Source organism: Capricornis sumatraensis, chromosome 5 (genome assembly GCF_032405125.1).
Source record: "Capricornis sumatraensis isolate serow.1 chromosome 5, serow.2, whole genome shotgun sequence".
In the NCBI taxonomy this organism is placed as follows: Eukaryota; Metazoa; Chordata; class Mammalia; order Artiodactyla; family Bovidae; genus Capricornis; species Capricornis sumatraensis.
Window position 1 is genome coordinate 45,133,227 of NC_091073.1, and position 22,316 is coordinate 45,155,542.

Here is a 22,316-nt window from a genome sequence, read left to right on the forward strand (position 1 = left end):
GCCCAGTGTGGGTGCTGATGCTCATGTGAAAGCTACTGCGCCCTGCCGATTTGAATGGATGCTGTAGTGTCAGTAGAGCACATTAACATAGATCTGTGCCTGGAATATCATCATTTTAGACATTTTAAGAAAGATTGGGCATGTCTTTCTTGACTGTTACTAAGCGTACTACTGCTTCAGTAAAAGAGAGGAACAAATAGCTCTTGCTTAGAAATGACAAAGAAGAAAACGATTTGCATCATGCAAAATACCCTTCTGCATCTTTCAGTTTTCAGAAAGTAATAAACACATTATGAATTCTATATTGTATTTATTAATATATCAAAAAACTTCCTTAATTTTATTTCATTTTTCTAATATACTACTATTGGGTGTGGTCTTCTTGATTTATCTTTTGTCACTTGGGGAAATAATTCTGACTTAGAGAAATACATTATTGTCTTTGTCTTACCTGCAAATGTCCGAGGAGAAGAATTGCAATACCCGGGTCTTCTCAATAAAAGGTGGAAATGAAGCTGCATCTGTTTAAAAGTTGAGCCAGTAGCAAGGGCTTAGATGCAGATTGTGTCTTAAATCAAGAAATCTTGATTCCAAAATGCTTGATAGAAATATAATATGAACTATAGAAATTGTACATGTAATTTTTTAAACAGAAATTTATTTTTCTCATTCCTTTCTCTTTTATTAAATTTTATGTTGGATCAGTTGATTAACCATGTTTTGTTAAGTTTCAGGAGTATAGCAAAATGATTCAGTTATACATACACATGTATCTATTCTTTTTCAATTTCTTTTCCCATCTAGGTTAAAAAAGAATATTGAGTAGCATTCTTTGTGCTATACAGTAAGTCCTTGTGGGTTATCTGTTTTAAGCATTAATAGTGTATATATGTCAATCCCAAACTCCAAATCTATCTCCCCCTCCAGCTTTTTCCCTCAGTCACTGTAGTTCATTGTCTTAAGTCTGTGAGTCTGTTTGGTAGTTCATTTGTATCACTTTTTTAAGATTCTGCATAAAAGCAATATGACATGATCCATGTCTTTCTCTGTCTAATTTACTTCACTTAGTATGATAAGCTCCAGGTCCATTCATATCGCTGCAAATGGCACTGTTTCATCCTTTTTAATAGCTGTAATATTGTTTCATATATGTGCCCCATTTTCTTTATCTGTTGATGGACATTTAGGTTGCTTTCGTGTCTTGGCTATGGTAAGCAGCACTGCAATGAATCCTGGGCTGCATATAACCTTTTGAACTACATTTTTACCCAGATACATGCCCAGGAGTGGGATTGCTATATCTTATGGTAGCGCTATTTTTAGTTTCTTAAGAAGCCTCCGCACTGTTCTCCATTGTGACTGTTACCAGTTTAAATCCCTACCAGCAGTACAGGAAGATTTCCTTTTCTGCACATCCTCTCCAGCAATTATTGTTAGTGGATTTTGGGGTGATGGAGTCTGACCATTGTGAAGTGATAACCTCATTGTAGTTTTGATTTGCATTTTTCTAGTAAATAGTGATTTTGAGCACATTTGCATGTACTTCTTGGCCACCTGTATGTCTTCTTTGAAGAAATGTCAACTTAGGTCTTTTGCCCATTTTTTTAAATTTTTTAATATGTATTTAATAGAGAGTATGAGCTGTTGAAAACTTTGGAAATTACTTGGTGACATTGTTTGAAAATATTTTCTCCAATTGTGAGTTGTCTTTTTATTTTGTTTATGGTTTACTTTGCTGTACAAAAGGTTTTGAGTTCAATTATGTCCTATTTGTTTATATTTCTTCTTATTTCTATTTCAGTATTTTCACCTCTCTAAGAGGTGGCTCAGAAAAGATACTGCAGTGATTTATGTCAGAGAGTGTTCTGCCTATATATTCCTCTAAGAGTTTTATAGTATTCAGTCTTTAGTTATTTAATTTAATTTAGTTATTTAATCCATTTTGAGTTTATTTGTATATGGTGTTAAAGAATGTTCAATTTCATTTTTTTGCATGTACTTGTCGCATTTTCTCAGCACCATTTATTGAAGAGACTGTGTTTTCTCCATTGTACAGTCTTACCTACTTAGCTGTACGTTAATTGTCCATATGTGTGTGAGCTGTTTCTGGCTTTCTACCCTGTTCCAGTGATCTACATTTCTGTTTTGGTGACACTACCATACTGTTTTGGTGACTGTAACTTTGTAGGACAGCCTGAAGTCAGGGAGCCATGATTCCTCCAACTTTGTTTTCTTTCTCAAGATTGCTTTGGCTATTCAAGGTCTTTTATGTCTCCATATACATTTAAATTTTTTTGTTCTAATTCTGTGAAAAATGCCATTGGTAATTTGATAGGGATTTCATTGAGTCTTTAGATTGCATTGGGTAATGTAGTCATTTTAACAGTGTTGATCTTTGAATACAAGAATGTGATGTATCTTTCCATCTGTTTGTGTCATCTTTGATTTCTTTCATCATCATATAGTTTCAGAGTATAGGTCTTTTGTTTCCTTCAGTTCAGTTCAGTCGCTCAGTCGTGTCCGACTCTTTGCGACCCTCATTGTTAGTGTACAGACATGGAATAGATTTCTGTGTAATAATTTTGTAATAATAATAATTACAAATTTACTTATCCTGCAACTTGACTGTGCTCAGATGCTCAGTTGAGTCTCTATGTGACCCCATGGACTGTAGCCCACCAGGCTTCTCTGTCCACGGGATTCTCCTGGCAAGAATAGTGGAGTGGGTTGCCATTTCCTTCTTCAGCAACTATATTACAGCTCTTCAAAAATGAATTCAGTGGTTTTCTGATAGCATATTTAGGATTCTTTGTGTATAGCATCATGTCATCTGCAAGCAATGACAGTTTTACTTCTTTTCCAATGTGGATTTCTTTTATTTCTTTTTCTTCTCTGATTGCCATGACTAGTACTTCCAAAACTATATTGAATAATAGTAGTAAGAGGCAACATCCTTTCTTGTTCCTGGTCTTAGAGGAAATGCTTTTATCTTCTAACTGTTGAATATGATGCTAACTATATTTTTGTCATAAATGGCCTTTAGTATGTTCAGAAAGGTCCCCTCTGTACCCACTTTCTAGAGTTTTTTTTTTTTTTTAATCTCAATGGATATTGAGTTTTGTCAAAAGCTCTTTCTACCATCTATTGAGATGGTTATATAATTTTATTCTTTAACATTCTTTGATGTCATATATCATACAGATTGATGTCCAGATATTGCAAAATCCTTGTATCCATGGTATAAATCCCACCTTATCATGTTGTGTGATCCTTTAATGTATTGTTTGATTTGGTTTGCTAGTAGTTTGTTGAAATTTTTCGCATCTGTATTCATCAATGATAATGACCCATGGTTTCCCTTTTTGTAGTATCTTTGTCTGGTTTTGGTATCAGGGTGATGGTATCCTCATAGAATGAGTTTGAGAATATTCCTTCTACTGCAAATTTTTCAGTAGTCTCAGAAGGACAGGTTTAACCCTTCTGTAAGTTTTTAGTAGAATACACCTGTGAAGCCATCTCAGTTCAGTTCAGTCACTCAGTCGTGTCTAACTCTTTGCGATCCCGTGAATCGCAGCATGCCAGGCCTCCCTGTCCATCACCAACTCCTGGAGTTGACCCAAACTTATGTCCATCGAGTTGGTGATGCCATCCAGCCATCTCATCCTCTGTCGTCCCCTTCTCCTTCTGCCCTCAATCCCTCCCAGCATCAGAGTCTTTTCCAATGAGTCAACTCTTCGCACAAGGTGGTCAAAGTACTGGAGTTTCAGCTTTAGCATCATTCCTTCCAAAGAAATCCCAGGGCCGATCTCCTTCAGAATGTACTGGTTGGATCTCCTTGCAGTCCAAGGCACTCTCAAGAAGCCATCTAGTCCTGGACAGCTTTTGTTAGAAGTTTTTAAAGCACAGTTTCAATTTTAGTACTTGTGATTGGTACGTTCATATTTTCTATTTCTTCTTAATTCATTCATGGGAGCGTATACCTTTCTAAGAATTTGTACATTTCTTCCAGGTTTCCCATTTCATTGACATATAGTTGCTTGTGTTTGTCTCTTATGATCCTTTGTATTTCTGTGGTGTTTGTTGTAACTTCTGGTTTTTTTTCATTCTAATTTTATTAATTTGAACTCTCTCCCTTTTTCTTTCCTTGATGAGTCTGGCTAAAGGTTTATCCATTTTGATTCTTTTTAAAGAACAAGCTTTTAGTTTTATTGACCTTTTCTATTTTTTCCTTTTTGATTCTGCTCTGATTTTTATGATTTGTTTTCTTCTACTAACTTTGGGTGTTGTTTGTTCTTCTTTTTCTATTGCTTTAGGTGTAAGGTTAGGTTTATTAGAAAATTTTATTGCTTCCTGAGATAAGATTGTATTGCTGTAAACTTCATTCTTACAGCTGCTTTTGCTTCTTCCCATAAGTTCTGGATCATCATGCTTTTATTTTCATTTGTCTCTAGGTGTTTTCTTTTATTATTATTCTTTGATTTATTCAGTGATCTATTGGTTTCTTGATAACATGTTGTTTATCTTCAACCCGTTTGTGTTTTTTCAGTGTCTTTTTTGAAGTTGAATTCTAATCTCATAGCATTGTGGTCAGAAAAGATTCTTGATATGATTTCAGTTTTCCTAAACTTATCAAGGCTCACTTTGTGATCAATCCTGGAGAATGTTCCATGTGAACTTGAAAGGAATGTATACTCTGCTGCTTTTGGATGGAGTGCACTATAAATTAAGTCCATCTGGTCTTTCTTTTAAGGCTTGTGTTTCCTTTGGTCTTCTGCTGGATGATCTGTCCATTGCTGAAAGTGGGACGTTAAAGTCCCCCAGTATTATTGTGTTACTGTTGATTTCTCTTTTTGTGGCAGTTAGTACTTGATTTATATATTAGGATGCTCCTATTTTGGGTGCATGTACATTTGCAGCTATTACATCTTCTTCTTGGATTGATCCCTTGATCATTATGTAGTGTCCTTCTTTGTCTACTGGGAATATCTTTATTTAAAGTCTTTTTTGTCTGATGAATGTTGCTACTTCAGCTTTCTTCTGACGTCCATTTGCATGGAATACCTTTTTCCATCCTCTGACTTTCATTTTATATGTGTACTTAGATATGAAGTGGATCTCCTGTAGACAGTATACATACAAGTCTTGCTTTTGTATCTATTTAGCTAGTCTGTGTCTTTGGTTGGAGCATTTAATCCATTTACATTTAAGCTAATTAGCAATGTCTTTTCCTATTTCTATATTCTTTATTGTTTTGGATTTGTTTCTGTAGGTCTTTTTCTTCCCGTTCTCTTTTGTTCTGTTGTGATTTGATGACTAGCTTCAGTGTTGAATTTGTTTTTATTTTTTTTGTGTGTATCTACTGTAGATTTTCAGTTTGCTGTTACCATGAGGATTTGATATAGGAGTCCATACATAAACAAGGTTGTTTTAAGTTGCTGATGTTTTAATTTCAAGTGCATTTCCAATATCTTGCATTTGTGCTCCCTTATTCTCAGTTACTGGTTTTGATAGCATATTTTGCATATTTTTGTGCAGATGATTTCCTTTCTTACTTTTTTTGCCTTTACTGGTAAGCTTTTCCATTCTTAATTTCTTTGTTTCTAGTAGTGAATTTCTTTTAGGATTTGTTGCAGATCTGGTCTGGTGGTAATGAGTTCTCTGTGAAGCTTTTGATTTCTCTGTTGCAACTGAACGACAGTCTTCTTGGACAGGGTATTCTTGGTTGTAGGTCCTTCCCTTTCATCACTTTGGATATATCATGCTACTTCCTTCTGGCCTGCTGAATTTCTGCTGAGAAATCAGATGATAATCTTATGGGAGTTACCCTGTATGTTATTTGTTGTTTTACCCTAGTTGCTTTTAATGTTTTTCTTTGTCTTAAATATTTGTCCATTTAATTACTGTGTGTTTTGGCATATTCCTCCTTGGGTTTATCTTGCCTGAGACTCTCTGCACTTCCTGTACTACACTCACTCTTTTCTTTTCCATGTTAGGGAAATTTTGGCAATTTGCATTCATTTTTCTCTCTCTTTTCCTTCAGAAGCTCATATAAATGTGAATATTGGTGCATTTAACTTTGTCCCAGGCTTTTAGACGCTCTTCATTTCTTTTTATTATTGTTTTCTTTATTCTGTTCTGCAGCAGTGGTTTCCACCATTCTTTTAGTTCACTTAGCCATTCTTCTGCCTCAGTTACTCTACTGTTGCTTGCTTCTAGTGATTTTTTCATTTCAGTTACTGAATTGTTCATCTCTTTTTGTTCTTTTGTTTTTCTAGGTCTCTTAAACATTTCTTACATCTTCTTGCTCTTTTTATGAGATCTTGTATCATCTTCACTTTCATTACTCTGAATTCCTTTTTGGGTAGATCACCTATCTCCATTTCAATACAATGTTCTTCTAAGTTTTATCTTGTTCCATCATCTGGGACATATTCTTCTGCAACCTCATTTTGTCTAATTTTCTGTGATTGTGATTTCTTTTCTGTAGGCTGTAGGATTGTAGTTCTTTTTGCTTCTGCTGTCTGTCCCCTGGGATAAGACTGTCTGAGTCTGAGCAGCTTGCACAGGCTTCCTGGTGGGAGGATTTTGTTCCTGCCCACTGGCAGGTAGAGCTGGGTCTAGTCCTTTTGGTGGGCAGAGCTGTACTCAGAAAGCCTGTGTGCTGATGGATGGGGTTGTGTTCCTGCCTTGTTGGTTGTTTTGGATGAGGTATCCCAGCACTGGAGCATATAGGATGTTGGGTGGGGCTAGATCTTGGGGAGGAAATGGTATTCACCAGAACTTCCACTACTGGTGGTTTTTTTTTTTTTTTTTTTTTTTCAGTTTGTGGAAAATAATTATACCACCTGGCAGATATGGAATTTGGTTTTATTGTGGTCATGACTTTGCCCCTCCTTCTGTCTTGTGGTTTTTTGTCTTTGGATGTAGAGTATCTTTTGTTTTTTTAGATGATTCTAGCATTTTGCTGATGTTGTTGTGGATGGTTGTTGAGCAATCAGTTGTGATTTGGGTGTTTTTGAAAGAAGGGATGAACTCAAACTCTTCTGCCTTGCCATCTTACTGGCCAGTTGACTCAGGAATTTGTATACATGTAATTTTTAAATCCTCCAATAGCCAGATTTTAAAATGATAAAAGAATCAGTTATATTTAACCCAGTATATCCAAAATCACATAATTTTACACATAATAAAAAATTAACAAAATCCCATGTGTACCTATGGCACATTTTGGTTTGTACTAACCCTATTTCAGGTACTTAATATGGACAGGTGACTAGCTGCTACCTTATTCAACAAGTCTGTATACTGTCCACATTCATTGGTATTCAGTTTTGTATCAGATTTTCCCACTGTTTAAAAATAAATGAGGCTTTTTTTTTTTTTTAACGGCCAAATCATCTGTTGTTACAACTATGATAGGGTAGAAAAACAATCAGTAGAGTGGAAATTTCCTTACTTTGAGGTTCCTTTACACGTCCTTTTGGTAAATGTTGTTCTTACTTTTGATTGTGGATTCATTCACCTACCCTTATGGCTGATTAACATTTTAAAAATCATTTTTTGAAGTTCTCTCTCTAAGCAGGATTTCATGCAAATAGTTTGAAATTGTATACATCAAAACAAAAAAAGCATTTGTTGAGTTTATTGAACCCCTACAATGGTTATTATCCATGGCACACATTGAATATAAGAAGAAATAACTAGATAATTTCCTCCATTTACTCCACAAATGAGTATCAGCAAAATGAGCCGCTGCTGAATGTGTTTGTTCAAAACAGTACGACCTAGCCTTCAATTATGAATACCACATTCTTTTTCTAGTAACAGCACCAACTTTGGAATCTTCTTACATTTCACTTATAACAGAAAATCAGTAAACTCAATCCTGCCTTTAAGATAATGGGCTATTGAAGATTAGCTTAAATGCCCAGATGGGTCTCTGAATAGGCATTGCCTACAACTGCCTTCCCAACACCTTAAACATGAAAGGAAAATAATACATTGAAAAGCTTTAAATATCATCAAAGATTCTGTCATAATGATACCAGCAGTTACCGTGTATCATAACCCCAGGATTGTGCATACTAACAGGACCCCTTTTTTTTTAATACATTCAAGTGTAAATCGATATTTCAATTTTATACCTCTTTAAGCTTATTGAAGAAGGTATAGTAAGTACTTCTATCATGCTAACAACATTGGAATGTTTTCTGTTTCTTTACACTCTTTTCCTAGTGTGTAACCAACAATCTGTCTCAGAGAATCCATCAGAGTCCTTGGTCTGCCCAATATACCTCTACTCCTAGTATTTTTACTTCTGTTTTTCTCTTAGACACTTTTAACTTCATGCTTTCTTCCCAACTCTAGTTTAGAATGTTCATTTTTGCATGTTTTATCATGGTTGGTAACAATATCCAGTACGGGTATGTATTGGTTAACACATATATAACCTTATTGTTTTGCTACTGTTGTTCTTTTCTCCGTAATTATGATCTTCTTATTCAAAATAGATGGCTCCCCTTGCAAGGTTATTGATTCTTCTTCATATTGAAACCTCCATTTGGATATATGTTTTACCTTTTATAATTATGTTGATTGTTAAATTCTTTCTCTCTTAAATTATTATCTACACAGTATGTACAATAGATGTGAACAGTAACTACTAACCTCTTTACTTCTGTGACCAGTAAGTCAGTTAATTAGTCTTTACAAAGCAAACATTTCCCTAGGAATGCAGTAATGGTTTATCCTTAGTGGTTAATCTTGAGACATTCCATCAAATTAGGTAGTTAGTATTACTTTGCCAACAAAGGTCCGTCTAGTCAAGGCTATGGTTTTTCCAGTGGTCATGTATGGATGTGAGAGTTGGACTGTGAAGAAAGCTGAGCACCAAAGAATTGATGCTTTTGAACTGTGGTGTTGGAGAAGACTCTTGAGAGTCCCCTGGACTGCAAGGAGATCCAACCAGTCCATTCTGAAGGAGATCAGCCCTGGGATTTCTTTGGAAGGACTGATGCTAAAGCTGAAACTCCAGTACTTTGGCCACCTCATGTGAAGAGTTGTCTCATTGGAAAAGACTCTGATGCTGGGAGGGATTGGGGGCAGGAGGAAAAGGGGATGACAGAGGATGAGATAGCTGGATGGCATCACCAACTCGATGGACGTGAGTCTGAGTGAACTCCGGCAGTTGGTGATGGACAGGAAGGCCTGGCGTGCTGTGACTCATCGGGTCGCAAAGAGTCGGACACAACTGAGTGACTGAACTGAACTGAAGCCTGTATAGGAATTGAGACTCTGAATTATGTTGTAGGGATACAAAGATAGGTAAAAGTATACCTATCCAGAACATCGTCGGTATGATGGTAGATTTGTGGGAGAAAGGAGGGGGTTTCATTGTGGTATTATCACAAAACAAATACCCTTACCTGTACCATTAATCATGTCACAATAACTTTCCCAATAGGAGAGATGCCTTAGGGGGAAAAAAAAAGGAAATGAACATTCGCATTCCAAGAGCACCATCTCACATTAATTGGTCGTTTATGGTTCAGGTGGTGGTGGGGGGGTGGTTTAGTTGCAAAGTTGTGTCTGACTCTTACAGGAGTCTGTAGCCCACCAGGCTCTTTTGTCCATGGGATTTTCCAGGCAGGAATACTGGAGTGAGTTGCCAGTATCCTTCTCCTGGCAATCTTCCTGACCCAGGGCTTGAACTTGGGTCTCCTGCATTACAGAGAGTTTCCTACATTGCAGGTGGATTCTTTACCGACTGAGCCACCGGGAAAGCCTTACTTCTGCTAAAGTAATAAACATTGATGAGACCAGTTGTGACAGATACTAAATTTAAGAAATATTCTAAATCATTTGGTTTATGTTTTGTTAGAAGTTTTCATCTTGCTGAGGTAAATGAAGTGCCTGATACCATTAAGTGGCCAGATTATAAAATAAAAACTAATAAATTTTGTTAGGAACAACTTGGAGCAGACCGAGTTCTTAAACATTTTTTGAGAAATATTTATTAGAAATTTAGATCTCTGTTTAGAATTAAATTTCTGTGTTCTGGTGGGAGAAGTGGATTATTGCATAGTATATTGAGTGTTCAACTGAATAGGAGGAAAATATTAAGTAGGTAACTGATGTAAACTCAGTATGAGGGAAAAGAGGGGAGTGTGGAGGAGCCAAGAAGCAGATATTTGGTCAGAAGTAACCGGAAATGTAAATAATCAATTTATACTTTTCCCCTCTTTTAACTTTGCATGAATTGACATTAAACTAGAAAGGAGTTTATTAATTTATACTCTGGTATTTTCATGAAATATACATATACATATAACTGGAAACAATACAAACAATGGTAGTGATTGTTTCTCTGCAGTCTCGGCCACTTTTTGGTGATAGAAAATGGGTTTTTCACCCTCCTAACATATCATACGTAACATGTCAAGGCAAGCTGTTGCTTCTATTTGAAACACAATAAGCTGTCAATCATGCTCAGTCTTGCCATGGTCAGTTAAATTAACCTTATCTAACCTTAAACTCATGTGAAATTCTTATTCCAATTAGGAGCACTCAGTAACTCCTCAAAACCTCTCTGTAATATTGAAATTAAAGAAATGCTCACTGTACTCAATATATGAACACTGATATGATATCCCATGAAATGAGCATTTAGATGTGTTTTTTCCCTCCATTAGATTTTCTTGTAAAAAAAAATGTGACTATGGACTCTGTAGATGAACAAGGAATATGAGTAACTATTTAACTGTTTTACACAAATTTTAGATAGGAACTCAGTGTGAGGTAATGCTTGCTTAATTAATAAAAATGTTTCATCTCTTGATTTTGATTATTCTTTGTCATGAAATCACTGATCTAAAACTCATTTTAACTTTGAGGAGAAAAGTCTTTTTTTCCTTGGTATTTATTGGGGTTCTATCCTATTTTAGACATACGACAGATTAGACGTACTCCAGATAAGCAGCAGGAGTTAGAGAAAAGTAGAAAATTGTGGCCATGTGAACATATCTCATTTTACTACTACTTCACAGAATACGTGCTCTTTATTTTCAAGTTCAATATGTCAGTTTTAAACAGGAAATAATAATTCCATTTTTATAATGATAGGCTTTTTTAAAAAGCTGAGTTATTTTAAGAACATTTGGAAGGGGAAAGTCATAAAAGTTGTGGCATGGATTCATTAAGCTTCTGTCTTTATAGACCTGTTTAGTCATGTCACTGGAATGAACAATATTTTTATTTTGTGCTCAGTATAAAAAAAAAAGTATATTTTCCTAGCTCCTGGATGATGAGTTGACATAATGATATTCTTCCTTTTAATTTGCTGTTATATAATTGAAGTGTGCATGAAAACTCTGATTATGCAACACAGATAAAAGCAGCCCCTTTAGATTTCTATATATAAGACACCTGTTCATAAAGGTGAACCCTCCAGTAGGGCTGATACTCAGCAGCTATGTACTGGTGTGACCAGTCATCACAACTAAAAGGTTAATGCCTGGTAGACCAGCAGTTTCTAAGGGCTGAGATACAGGCAACTTTGTTCCATAGATTGGTGCCTGTGCCTTACCAGTCGGTAAATAAGTTTCTTGCCTGCCTTAAAGCATCCTAGTGACACACATACACACACACACACACACACACACACACACACACACACACACACACAGAGCTCACTTTGCCTGTAAACTTACTTTTTGCCTTTATATGTGTCAATTATGGCAGCTTTGCTTATGTCATCTTTTCCATTGAAAACTTTATAAACTCCATCTGCAGTGTTGTTGTACTGAAGAAATAAATACAAACAAGAAAAAATTACTTCTAAAACAAGCCATGCTTTCCAAATTATAAAGTATGTAATTAATTCACTTTTGCATTTCTCAGACACTGGCTGTTCACAATTATTTTATATGATTTGAAATATATGTGATTAACTTTTAAAATTACTGATTTCTAATATTTTATAAAAACAAGATATAAAAAGTACCTAGAAATACATGCTAGATGCTGAGATAAAGGAAGAGAACAACGATCAGAAGCTGACATAATCCAACTCCAGTACTCTTGTAATTAAGCCAGAAAGGCCATTTTGATCACTAGTCCTATTATATTGAGGTGAACGGATAGTTAACAAAACCTATGAGAAATATGACAGCTTTCCTGAAGTTTTCTCAATGTTATGATCTCTAATATGTGGTTACTAAAATTTAGGTACACAAAATGAAAAACAGAATTAGCCAAGGAAAGAATTGAGTATTTTAGGTAAATAATAATAACTGAATTTATTATCCTTTAAGGCTTCTATACTTAAATTTAGTTGATATATAACCTTGCAATCCTAAAAATCATCTCAATTAAAATAATTAAAGAATATAACTGATATCTAATAAAGTGCCAAATGAATTCATATTCAATTTTAAATGCAGTAATCAACTGGTTCTTTTCATGGCCCAAAACATTAAACAATAACTAAGTACATCACCAAGTTCACATCTTCTTAAATTTCCTATATGTCCTTTCATGACATTTTTAGATGTTTTTATAAACTAACTGAAAATATGACATTGCTGATTTATCTTTCTTGTTGTGTAGAATTTCAGGTAACTTTTAAATTTATATTCAAACAAACTTTTAGGAGGTCTAGAGAAGGAAGAATGGTATGATGAATACATTTCATATAAAAATTGGGCATTCAACTTGATTGTGCATAGATAGAAAACCAAAACTGAAAGTGTTCAAAATTTTTCCACCCTACAACTTAATTTTAGACAATTTATATAGACAATTAGACAATTTGTCAAAGAATGGAAACTTGATTAAATGTTAGTTTATTTTTTATTTTTTTTACTTTATAATACTGTATTGGTTTTGCCATACATTGATATGAATCCACCACAGGTGTACATGCGTTCCCAACCCTGAACTCCCCTCCCACCACCCTACCAACTAGGAAAGATAAAACTAGGTGAGATAAACTTTGAAATAGTGAGAATATTTATTAGGGTTAATACATTAATAGGGTTAAGAAATAGGGTTAACACACTGAATAATAAAACTGTGAATTACCAATGCCGTTATACTTATCTGGTTAAAGTCTAATAATATTGACATTTATATTGTTACAGGATAAAATGAACCAACTGTAGTAGTAGGGTATGGAACCAAATTCAAGAATGGATCCTTATAGGCCCACTAGTATATATAGTTTTTTTTAAAGTTCTCTTTTGAAACATCAGAATTTGACTTTTTGATAACTGAGTTGAGTATTCAATTCACTTTTTAAACTTTTAAAAGTGACTTTTAAGAACTTAGAGTATGTACTCTGAGATCAGAAACACAGTTGACACACTAAATGATAAACTTATGAATTGTCAATGTGATTATATTTATCCAGTTAAAAGTCTTAACAGTATCAAGATTTATAATTGTTACTTACAGGATAAAACACACCAACTGTAGTAGTAACAGGATATGGAACCAAATTCAAGAATGGATCCGTATAGCCCCACAATAGTTCTTTCAAAGTTCTGTTTTGAAACATAGAAGATTTGGACTTTTTGATAAGTGAATTGAGTATTCCTTGAATAAATAAATTTGGATAGAGATGTGGTACAGCCTGCAAAAAAAAAAAAAAATCATGGTTTAAGACACCAACTGCAATATCACTTTCTTAACAAATAAATGTAAATACAAGAATTAAACTGAATAAAACAATTTCCAGCTATTTTTAAAACGACTGCCGAATCTAGCCAGGACTAAAAGTATATTATTTCTTCATCTCTTAATGATTACATTTCTCTGTGGTGTGTGGGCCACAGGAAGAAGAGTTTCAAGTTGAGTCCTACTTTTTGACATATTTTACTTATTTTTTTCATGAGTGATTTATTTTGGCTGTACTGAGTCTTCACTGCTGCGCACGCTTCTCTCTAGTTGCCTTGAACAGGGCCAGTCTCTGATTGTGGTGTGTGGGCTTCTCATTGTGGTGGCTCTCTTGGTGCAGAGCATGGGCTCTGGGGTGTGCAGACTTCAGTAGCTGAGGCATGTGGGCTCAGTAGTTGCGCTCCCCAGCTCTAGAACACATGCTCAATAGTTGCAGTGCGCAGGCTTAGCTGCTCTGAGGCATGTGGGATCTTCCCATTGAACTCATGTCTCCTGCATTATCAGGCGGATTCTTTATCACTGAGCCACGAGGGAAGCCCCATAAATCCTTTTTAAAATGATACACTCTAAATGGTCTTCTAATCAGTCTTCAGTTGATCATTCTATGATCTTGTCATCTTTCCAAATGATCGTAATTCAAAATGATAGCGTAAGAAAGCATTTTTATAAAAATGAAAAAAAAAATCTAATTGTAGTTTTAATCATGAGGTTATTTACAGTTGGGTTCTAGAGGATTTCAAAACCAGTAATTTTGCGGTTTGTCTACTCACTGCTACAGCCAGGTTGAGAATGGTGAACGTGTCATCCTCAGTTCCAACTGATAGCGAGGGTTCAAAGATGGCGCCGTTGGGCTGCAGGAAAGAGACCGTGTGGGTCTCAGGGTCCTGGGTTATATTTTCCTTGGCTAGATAACGAACTCTGAAAAACAGGAGGAACTAAAACTCAAAACCGTTGTTTCAAATGAATGTCATTCATTTTAACAGAAGTTAAAATTCAAAATAGTTATTCAAATAAATGTTAATTCTCAAATGCCATTCATTTAAGCAACAATTATTGAGTACATAGATTATGTCAGAAATTAGGGTAAACAAGTGGATTAAAATGATAAATAAGCCAATGCTGAGCCTCCAGCAAACTAGAGAAGAGGAATCTTAGGTGTGCATAGCAGAGGAGAAGGAATATGTGTCGTTATAGGAGTTTACGCAGGTTCTGTGGGAAAACATCGAAAAGGTACAAACTCAGGCTAGGGATTATGGTGGGGATAATGGACAGGATACAATTCCATATTAAATGTTCCGAGTGACAAATAGAAGCTTAGGTAAAATGAGATAGAAAATAGCATGTGTTAGGTAAATGTGTTATTTTAGTAATTCAGATGTTTCAATATGGTTGGTTTAACGAGCAAGGAGAGTGGTGGAAATGAAGTGATTAAAATAGGCAAGATCTGGACTTAAAAGGGTTGCATCCCATAAAGAAATGTTCAGCTTTTATCCTGAAGGTGAGAAGAAGAGTTTTAAACAAGGGAATAGTAAGAGCATGTTTTCACAGAAGAGAAAGACAGTTCAAAGTGCACAGACTTTCCTGGATTGGCTTCCATAGTCTCCAATGTTTTCATGAGAATTAAAGATGCTAGTGAAATATACTTTCTACTTTACAGATCATTTCCCCTCAATCCCTGCCCCATATATTGTTAAACTCATTACATCTAAGCTTCTCGCTCTAACACCTCTAGGCAAAGTACCATCTTTGGTACTTTAGGAAAGAGATGAAGGGTGGTTTTATGGGGAAAACTCTTTTGCAAGCAAAAGATATTTAGTGAGATAAAATAAGGTATACATTATTCATTGCTCTATCATTTACCTGAACATCTATTATGTGAGGTTATAGTAGATATCTGTTGTTATCTGACTAAGGTAAACACTGAAAAAACGTGAAACTGAAGTGTGGAAACAAAAATAAACCAGAGAAAACCTGACTTGATTTCAATCAGGTATAATAAAATTGTAAATTCCTGTAGGATAGGTATTATGTGTGTTCTGTATGCCCAAGCAGTATCTGGTAAATGGTAACTTCTTGGTAAATATTTTAGAATGAGTAAATAATGGTTCATATTCTTTAAAGAGTGAATTAACAAAAATATAGATATATATCTTATTTCTAATATAATTTCATTAAAGCTTTCTTGTTCACTATTCTTGGAGTACTGCAGACACAGAATACAAAAATCTAAAACAGCAGCCAGGATAGTCTATTACTACTCAATTATTATTTCCTCTTAGAAAATTATATTTTAAACTTAGATTACATATTATTAAAAATTTACTGTTAAAATACTTTAATTTTTAGGAAGATTTATAAATGTGTAATAATTGAAGTAATAGCAACATAGTTTTGACCCAGATTGTTTTCTTAGTTGTAGTTACAACACTATACCAGTAGATGGCAATCACTAAGAGAAAAATTCTTTAAACTGAGGTCTGTGTTTAAAATGTACTCTCTTTTTAATATAAATTTATTTATTTTAGTTGGAGGCTAATTACTTTACAATATTGTATTGGTTTTGCCATACATCAACATGAATCCACCACGGGTACACGTGTTCCCCATCCTGAACCCCCCTCCTACCTCCTTCCCCATACCATATCTCTGGGTCATCCCAATGCACCAGCCCCAAGCATCCTGTATCATGCATCGAACCTGGACGGGCGATTCGTTTCTTATGTGATATTATACATATTTTAATCCCATTCTCCCAAATCATCCCACCCTCTCCCTTTCCCGCAGAGTCCAAAAGACTGTTCTATACATCTGTGTGTCTTTTGCTCTCTCGCAAACAGGGTTATCGTTACCATCTTTCTAAATTCCATATATATACGTTAGTATACTGTATTGGTGTTTTTCTTTCTGGCTTACTTCACTCTGTATAATCTCCATTTTCATCCACCTCATTAGAACTGATTCAAATGTATTCTTTTTAATGGCTGAGTAATACTCCATTGTGTAAGAAAACATAATCACTCAATTTTGGTTTAAAAATTAGACTACATACAGGTTCTAGAAAGCGTTGGTTAATGATATCAAAGGGAGGAGTTCCCCTCTACTTTAGCCCAAGATTGGTTTCTGTGTACACCTACCAAAGCAGAGGAATTAAAAAAAATATATATATTGGATCTGAGAATATTCTGAAGGAATTAACCAGGTCTTCAAAGAACTGGTGTAGATCGGAATAGACATATGCAAGATCTCAAACTAGATAATTTTATTCTTTGATCCATGTCACATCCGGCCAGAGTTTCATCAACTTCACATTAGCAGCCAAAGCTAAATAAGTCTGTGCTTCTGATTGTGGAGAGACATCCTTCTCCACTGGAAAAGGTTGGTTTCCATTCCAATCCCAAAGAAGGGCAATGCCAGAGAATGTTCAAAGTACCACACAATTGCACTCATTTCACATTCTAGCAAGGTAATTCTCAAAATGCTTTAGGCTTCAACAGTGCATAAACCAAGAACTTCCAGGTGTACAAGCTGGATTTAGAAAAGGTAGACGAACCAAATATCAAATTGCCAACATCTGTTGGATCATACAAAAAGCAAGGGAATTCCAGAAAAACATCTACTTTTGCTTCATTGACTACACTAAAGCCTTTGGCTGTGGATCACAAATAATTGTGGTAAATTCTTAAAAGATGGGAATACCAAACCACCTTACTTGCCTCTTGAGAAACTTGTATGCAGGTCAAGAAGCAACAGTAAAAACCCAGCATGGAAAAACTGACTGGTTTAAAATTGGGAAAGGAGTACATCAAGGCTGTATATTGTCACCTTGCTTATTTAACTTACATCACAGCACATCATGCAAAATGCTAGGCTGGATGAATCACAAGCTAGAATTAAGGTTGCCGGGAGAAATATCAATAACCTTAGATATGCAGATGATACCACCCTAATGGCAGAAAGCAAACTGAAGCTAAAGAGCCTGTTTATGAAGGTGAAGGAGGAGAGTGAAAAAAAGCTGGCTTAAAACTCAACATTCAGAAAACTAAGATCGTGGCATCTCGTCCCATCACTTCATGGTGAAATAGATGGGGAAGAAATGGAAACAGTGACAGACTATATTCTTGAGCTCCAAAACCACTGCAGAAGGTGACTGCAACCTTGACAGTGACACTTGCTCCTTGGAAGAAAAGCTATGACAAACCTAGACAGCATATTAAAAAGCAGACATATTACTTTGCCACCAAAGGTCCATCTAGTCAAGGCTATGGTTTTACCAGTAGTCATGTTCGGATGTGAGAGCTGGACCCATAAAGAAGGCCAAGTGCCGAGGAATTGATGCTTTTGAACAGTGGTGCTGGAAGAGTCTTGAGAGTCCCTTGGACAGCAAGGAGATCAAACCAGTCAATCCTAAAGTAAATCAACCCTGAATACTCATTGGAAGGCCTGATGCTGAAGCTCCAATGCTTTGGCCACCTGATGTGAACAGCTGACTCATTGGAAAAGCCCCTGAGCTGAGAAAGCTTGAGGACAGGAGGAGAAGGGGGCGACAGAGGATGAGATGGCATCATTGACTCAATGGACTGGAGTTTGAGCAGACTCTGGGAGATAGTGAAGGATGGGGAAGCCTGGCTTGCTGCAGTTCATGGGGTCACAAAGAGCTGGACATAACTGAGTGACTAAACAACACTTTTCCTCCACTTCCAGTTTCAACTGAACTCAGGATTTAATTGATGGAAAAAGCTATTAGCTTTTCCTGAAATGTAACCAGTCATTTTCCTATTATTTAAGGCATCTAAACAGACACTATGGAGAAGGCAATGGCACCCCATTCCAGTACTCTTGCCTGGAAAATCCCATGGATGGAAGAGTCTGGTAGGCTGCGGTCCATGGGGTCGCTAAGAGTCGGACACAACTGAGTGACTTCACTTTCAATTTTCACTTTCATGCATTGGAGAAGGAAAGGACAGCCCACTCCAGTGTTGTGCCTGGAGAATGTCAGGGATGAGGGAGCCAGGTGGGCTGACGTCTATGAAGTTTCACAGAGTCAGACGCTACTGAAGTGACTTAGCAGCAAACAGACACTAAGAACTGTTTTATTGACCTATTGAGACAAAATGACTCATAGTTAATCATAAATTCCTTTAATATTGTTTAGTTCAGTCACTCAGTCGTGTCCGACTCTTTGCGACCCCAAGAATTGCAAAAGGCCAGGCCTCCCTGTCCATCACCAACTCCTGGAGTTCACTGAAACTCACGTCGATCGAGTCAGTGATGCCATCCAGCCATCTCATCCTCGGTCGTCCACTTTTCCTCCTGCAATCCCTCCCAGCATCAGAGTCTTTTCCAATGAGTCAACTCTTCACATGAGGTGGCCAAAGTACTGGAGTTTCAGCTTTAGCATCAGTCCTTCCAAAGGAATTCTTTCCAAAGGAACACCCAGGACTGATCTCCTTCAGAATGGACTGGTTGGATCTCCTTGCAGTCCAGGGGACTCTCAAGAGTCTTCTCCAACACCACAGTTCAAAAGCATCAATTCTTCAGTGCTCAGCTTTCTTCACAGTCCAACTCTCACATCCATACATGACTACTGGAAAAACCATAGCCTTGACTAGATGGACCTTTGTTGGCAAAGTAATGTCTCTGCTTTTGAATATGCTATCTAGGTTGGTCATAACTTTCCTTCCAAGGAGTAAGTGTCTTTTAATTTCACGGCTGCAGTCACCATCTGCAGTGATTTTGGAGCCCAAAAAAATAAAGTCTGACACAGTTTCCCCATCTATTTCCCATTAAGTGATGGGACCAGTTGCCATGATCTTCATTTTCTGAATGTTGAGCTTAAAGCCAACATTTTCACTCTCCTCTTTCACTTTCATCAAGAGGCCTTTTAGTTCCTCTTCACTTTCTGCCATAAGAGTGGTATCATCTGCATATCTGAGGTGACTGATATTTCTCCTGGCAATCTTGATTCCAGCTTGTGCTTCTTCCAGCCCAGCATTTCTCATGACGTAGTCTGCATATAAGTTAAATAAGCAGGGTGACAATATACAGCCTTGAAGAATTCCTTTTCCTATTTGGAACCAGTCTGTTGTTCCATGTCCAGTTCTAACTGTTGCTTCCTGACCTGCATACGGGTTTCTCAGGAAGCAGGTCAGGTGATTTGGTATTCCCATCTCTTTCAGAATTTTCCACAGTTTATTGTGATCCACACAGTCAAAGGCTTTGGCATAGTCAATAAAGCAGAAATAGATGTTTTTCTGGAACTCTCTTGCTTTTTCCATGATCCAGCGGATGTTGGCAATTTGATCTCTGGTTCCTCTGCCTTTTCTAAAACCTTGAACATCTGGAAGTTCACAGTTCACGTATTGCTGAAGCCTGGCTTGGAGAATTTTGAGCATTACTTTACTAGCATGCGAAATGAGTGCAATTGTGCGATAGTTTGAGCATTCTTTGGCATTGCCTTTCTTAGGGATTGGAATGAAAACTGACCTTTTCCAGTCCTGTGGCCACTGCTGAGTTTTCCAATTTGCTGGCATATTGAGTGTAGCACTTTCACAGCATCATCTTTTAGGATTTGAAATCGCTCCACTGGAATTCCATCACCTCTACTAGCTTTGTTCCTAGTGATGCTTGCTAAGGTCCACTTGACTTCACATTCCAGGATGTCTGGCTCTAGGTGAGTGATCACACCATCTTGATTATCTGGGTAATAAAGATCTTTTTTGTACAATTCTTCTGTGTATTCTTGCCACCTCTTCTTAATATCTTCTGCTTCTGTTAGGTCCATACTATTTCTGTCCTTTATCGAGCCCATCTTTGCGTGAAATGTTCCCTTGGTATCTCTAATTTTCTTGAAGAGATCTCTAGTCTTTCCCATTCTGCTTTCCTCTATTTCTTTGCATTGATTGCTGAGGAAGTCTTTCTTATCTCTTCTTGCTGTTCTTTGGAACTCTGCATTCAGATGCTTATATCTTTCCTTTTCTGCTTTGCTTTTCACTTCTCTTCGTTTCACAGCTATTTGTAAGGCCTCCACAGACAGCCATTTTGCTTTTTTTGCATTTCTTTTCCATGTTATATATATACAAATTTATTGTTTGTGTACTTTAGTTGCAAACTAACTTCTCTTTCCAACCCTCACCTCTTTGCTTCTCCAAGTAAATCAATTACATCTTACTCATTTCACTTTTATCCCTTAGAGAGGTCCGCTCCTCTAAAAATAAAATACATATTAACTGCCACCTATCAGAGCAGGACTAGGAAAGGAGTCAGTATTGTGTTTGTTTTTCTATACCACAATTAGTATCCTTAAAAGTCAAAACATAACCTCTCAAAACAAACAAAAAATTAAACAAAAGTTGTGGTAAGTTGTCAAATTCTAACAACTATTCTCCTTTCTTACATGCCAGCAGTTCACTGAGTTCTGATTTTTAAAGTTATGCTTAGATTCTTATTAGGTCATATGTGAACTCTAGATTTTCAAATGCACACATCATAGTTACATCATTTTTTTTGAAACCAGATATTCACATAGGCTTTTGGTAATGACATAAGAACTGTAAGACTCTGAAAAAGATACAATTTTATTTGAAGGTAAGATTTTTTTTCTGTAACAATGAAAACCGGGTAATCTCTGAGAGAGTTGTGGATAGTCATAGGCATATGCCTGGAGCTAGGACACATGGGGATAATTGCTAGGACAGAGTACCACTCCGGCACTGCACAGCGTGCAGTACGTGCTGCAGCAGCAGGCACCCCCTCCCAACTACTCTGCTTCATTATGTCTGAGTGTGAGTTGTTGATATAGAAATATATTAATGCATGGAAAGGAGAGAAATTATGTAATTACAGGCTGTCTAAAACAAGTAAGTAACACTATGAATTGAGGAAGCTATTGAAAATGTGATATTTTATAGTTGACCGTGGCATATAACTAGTTGAAATTATTCTTGAGGAACAATAAAAATTTTTATAACAAATGATACAGCAGGACTTAACTCTGTTCCCATATGAGCACCATAAGTATATTCTTAATATTACGATAAAGTTAGTGTTTTTGGCACCTCTGCCCCTCCTTTTCTTACTTTGATAGTTAGAAAAAAACATAGTCTATAATTTAGATAGGAGAAATTTACTCAACAATGTAAGAGTTACTAATTCTCAAGTTTGTATAAATCACAGCATATCCCCTGGTTTCAGTTTATTTATTTTAAAATTGAAATGTCCTGGCTAATTATTTTCCCCTAGTTCTAATAGTCTAATGTTTGGTTCGAAATTACTTTGAATTATTAAGGCATATAAGATATTTAGTCTCAGTAGTGGGTAAATTATAAGAATGAAACTATTGAATAAGTGAAAACACCCTTAAGAGCTGGAAAATAGTTTGAATAGAAATCCTTAGCAGGTTTTGTGGTTATGTAAAAACTGTGGTATTGGAGAAGACTCTTGAGAGTCCCTTGGACTGCAAGGAGATCCAACCAGTCCATCCTAAAGGAGATCAGTCCTGGGTGTTCATTGGAAGGACTGATGCTGAAGCTGAAACTCCAGTACTTTGGCCACCTCATGCGAAGAGTTGATTCATTGAAAAAGACCCTGATGCTGGGAGGAATTGGGGGCAGGAGGAGAAGGGGACGGCAGAGGATGAGATGGCT

At 36.4% G+C, this 22,316-nt stretch overlaps 1 protein-coding gene across 1 annotated transcript in view; it reads right to left on the bottom strand.

Annotated features, from left to right (window-relative positions):
* Positions 1 to 22,316, bottom strand: part of LOC138079825 (platelet glycoprotein 4-like) — a 61,125-nt gene that overhangs the window by 16,056 nt on the left and 22,753 nt on the right. The window contains exons 3-7 of the mRNA XM_068972540.1: positions 14,445 to 14,592; positions 13,451 to 13,630; positions 11,709 to 11,800; positions 9,426 to 9,472; positions 452 to 521 (exon numbers count right to left, since the gene is read on the bottom strand). Of these exons, the coding sequence (XP_068828641.1) occupies positions 452 to 521; positions 9,426 to 9,472; positions 11,709 to 11,800; positions 13,451 to 13,630; positions 14,445 to 14,592 (537 nt within the window). The remainder of the gene's footprint in view (positions 1 to 451; positions 522 to 9,425; positions 9,473 to 11,708; positions 11,801 to 13,450; positions 13,631 to 14,444; positions 14,593 to 22,316) is intronic.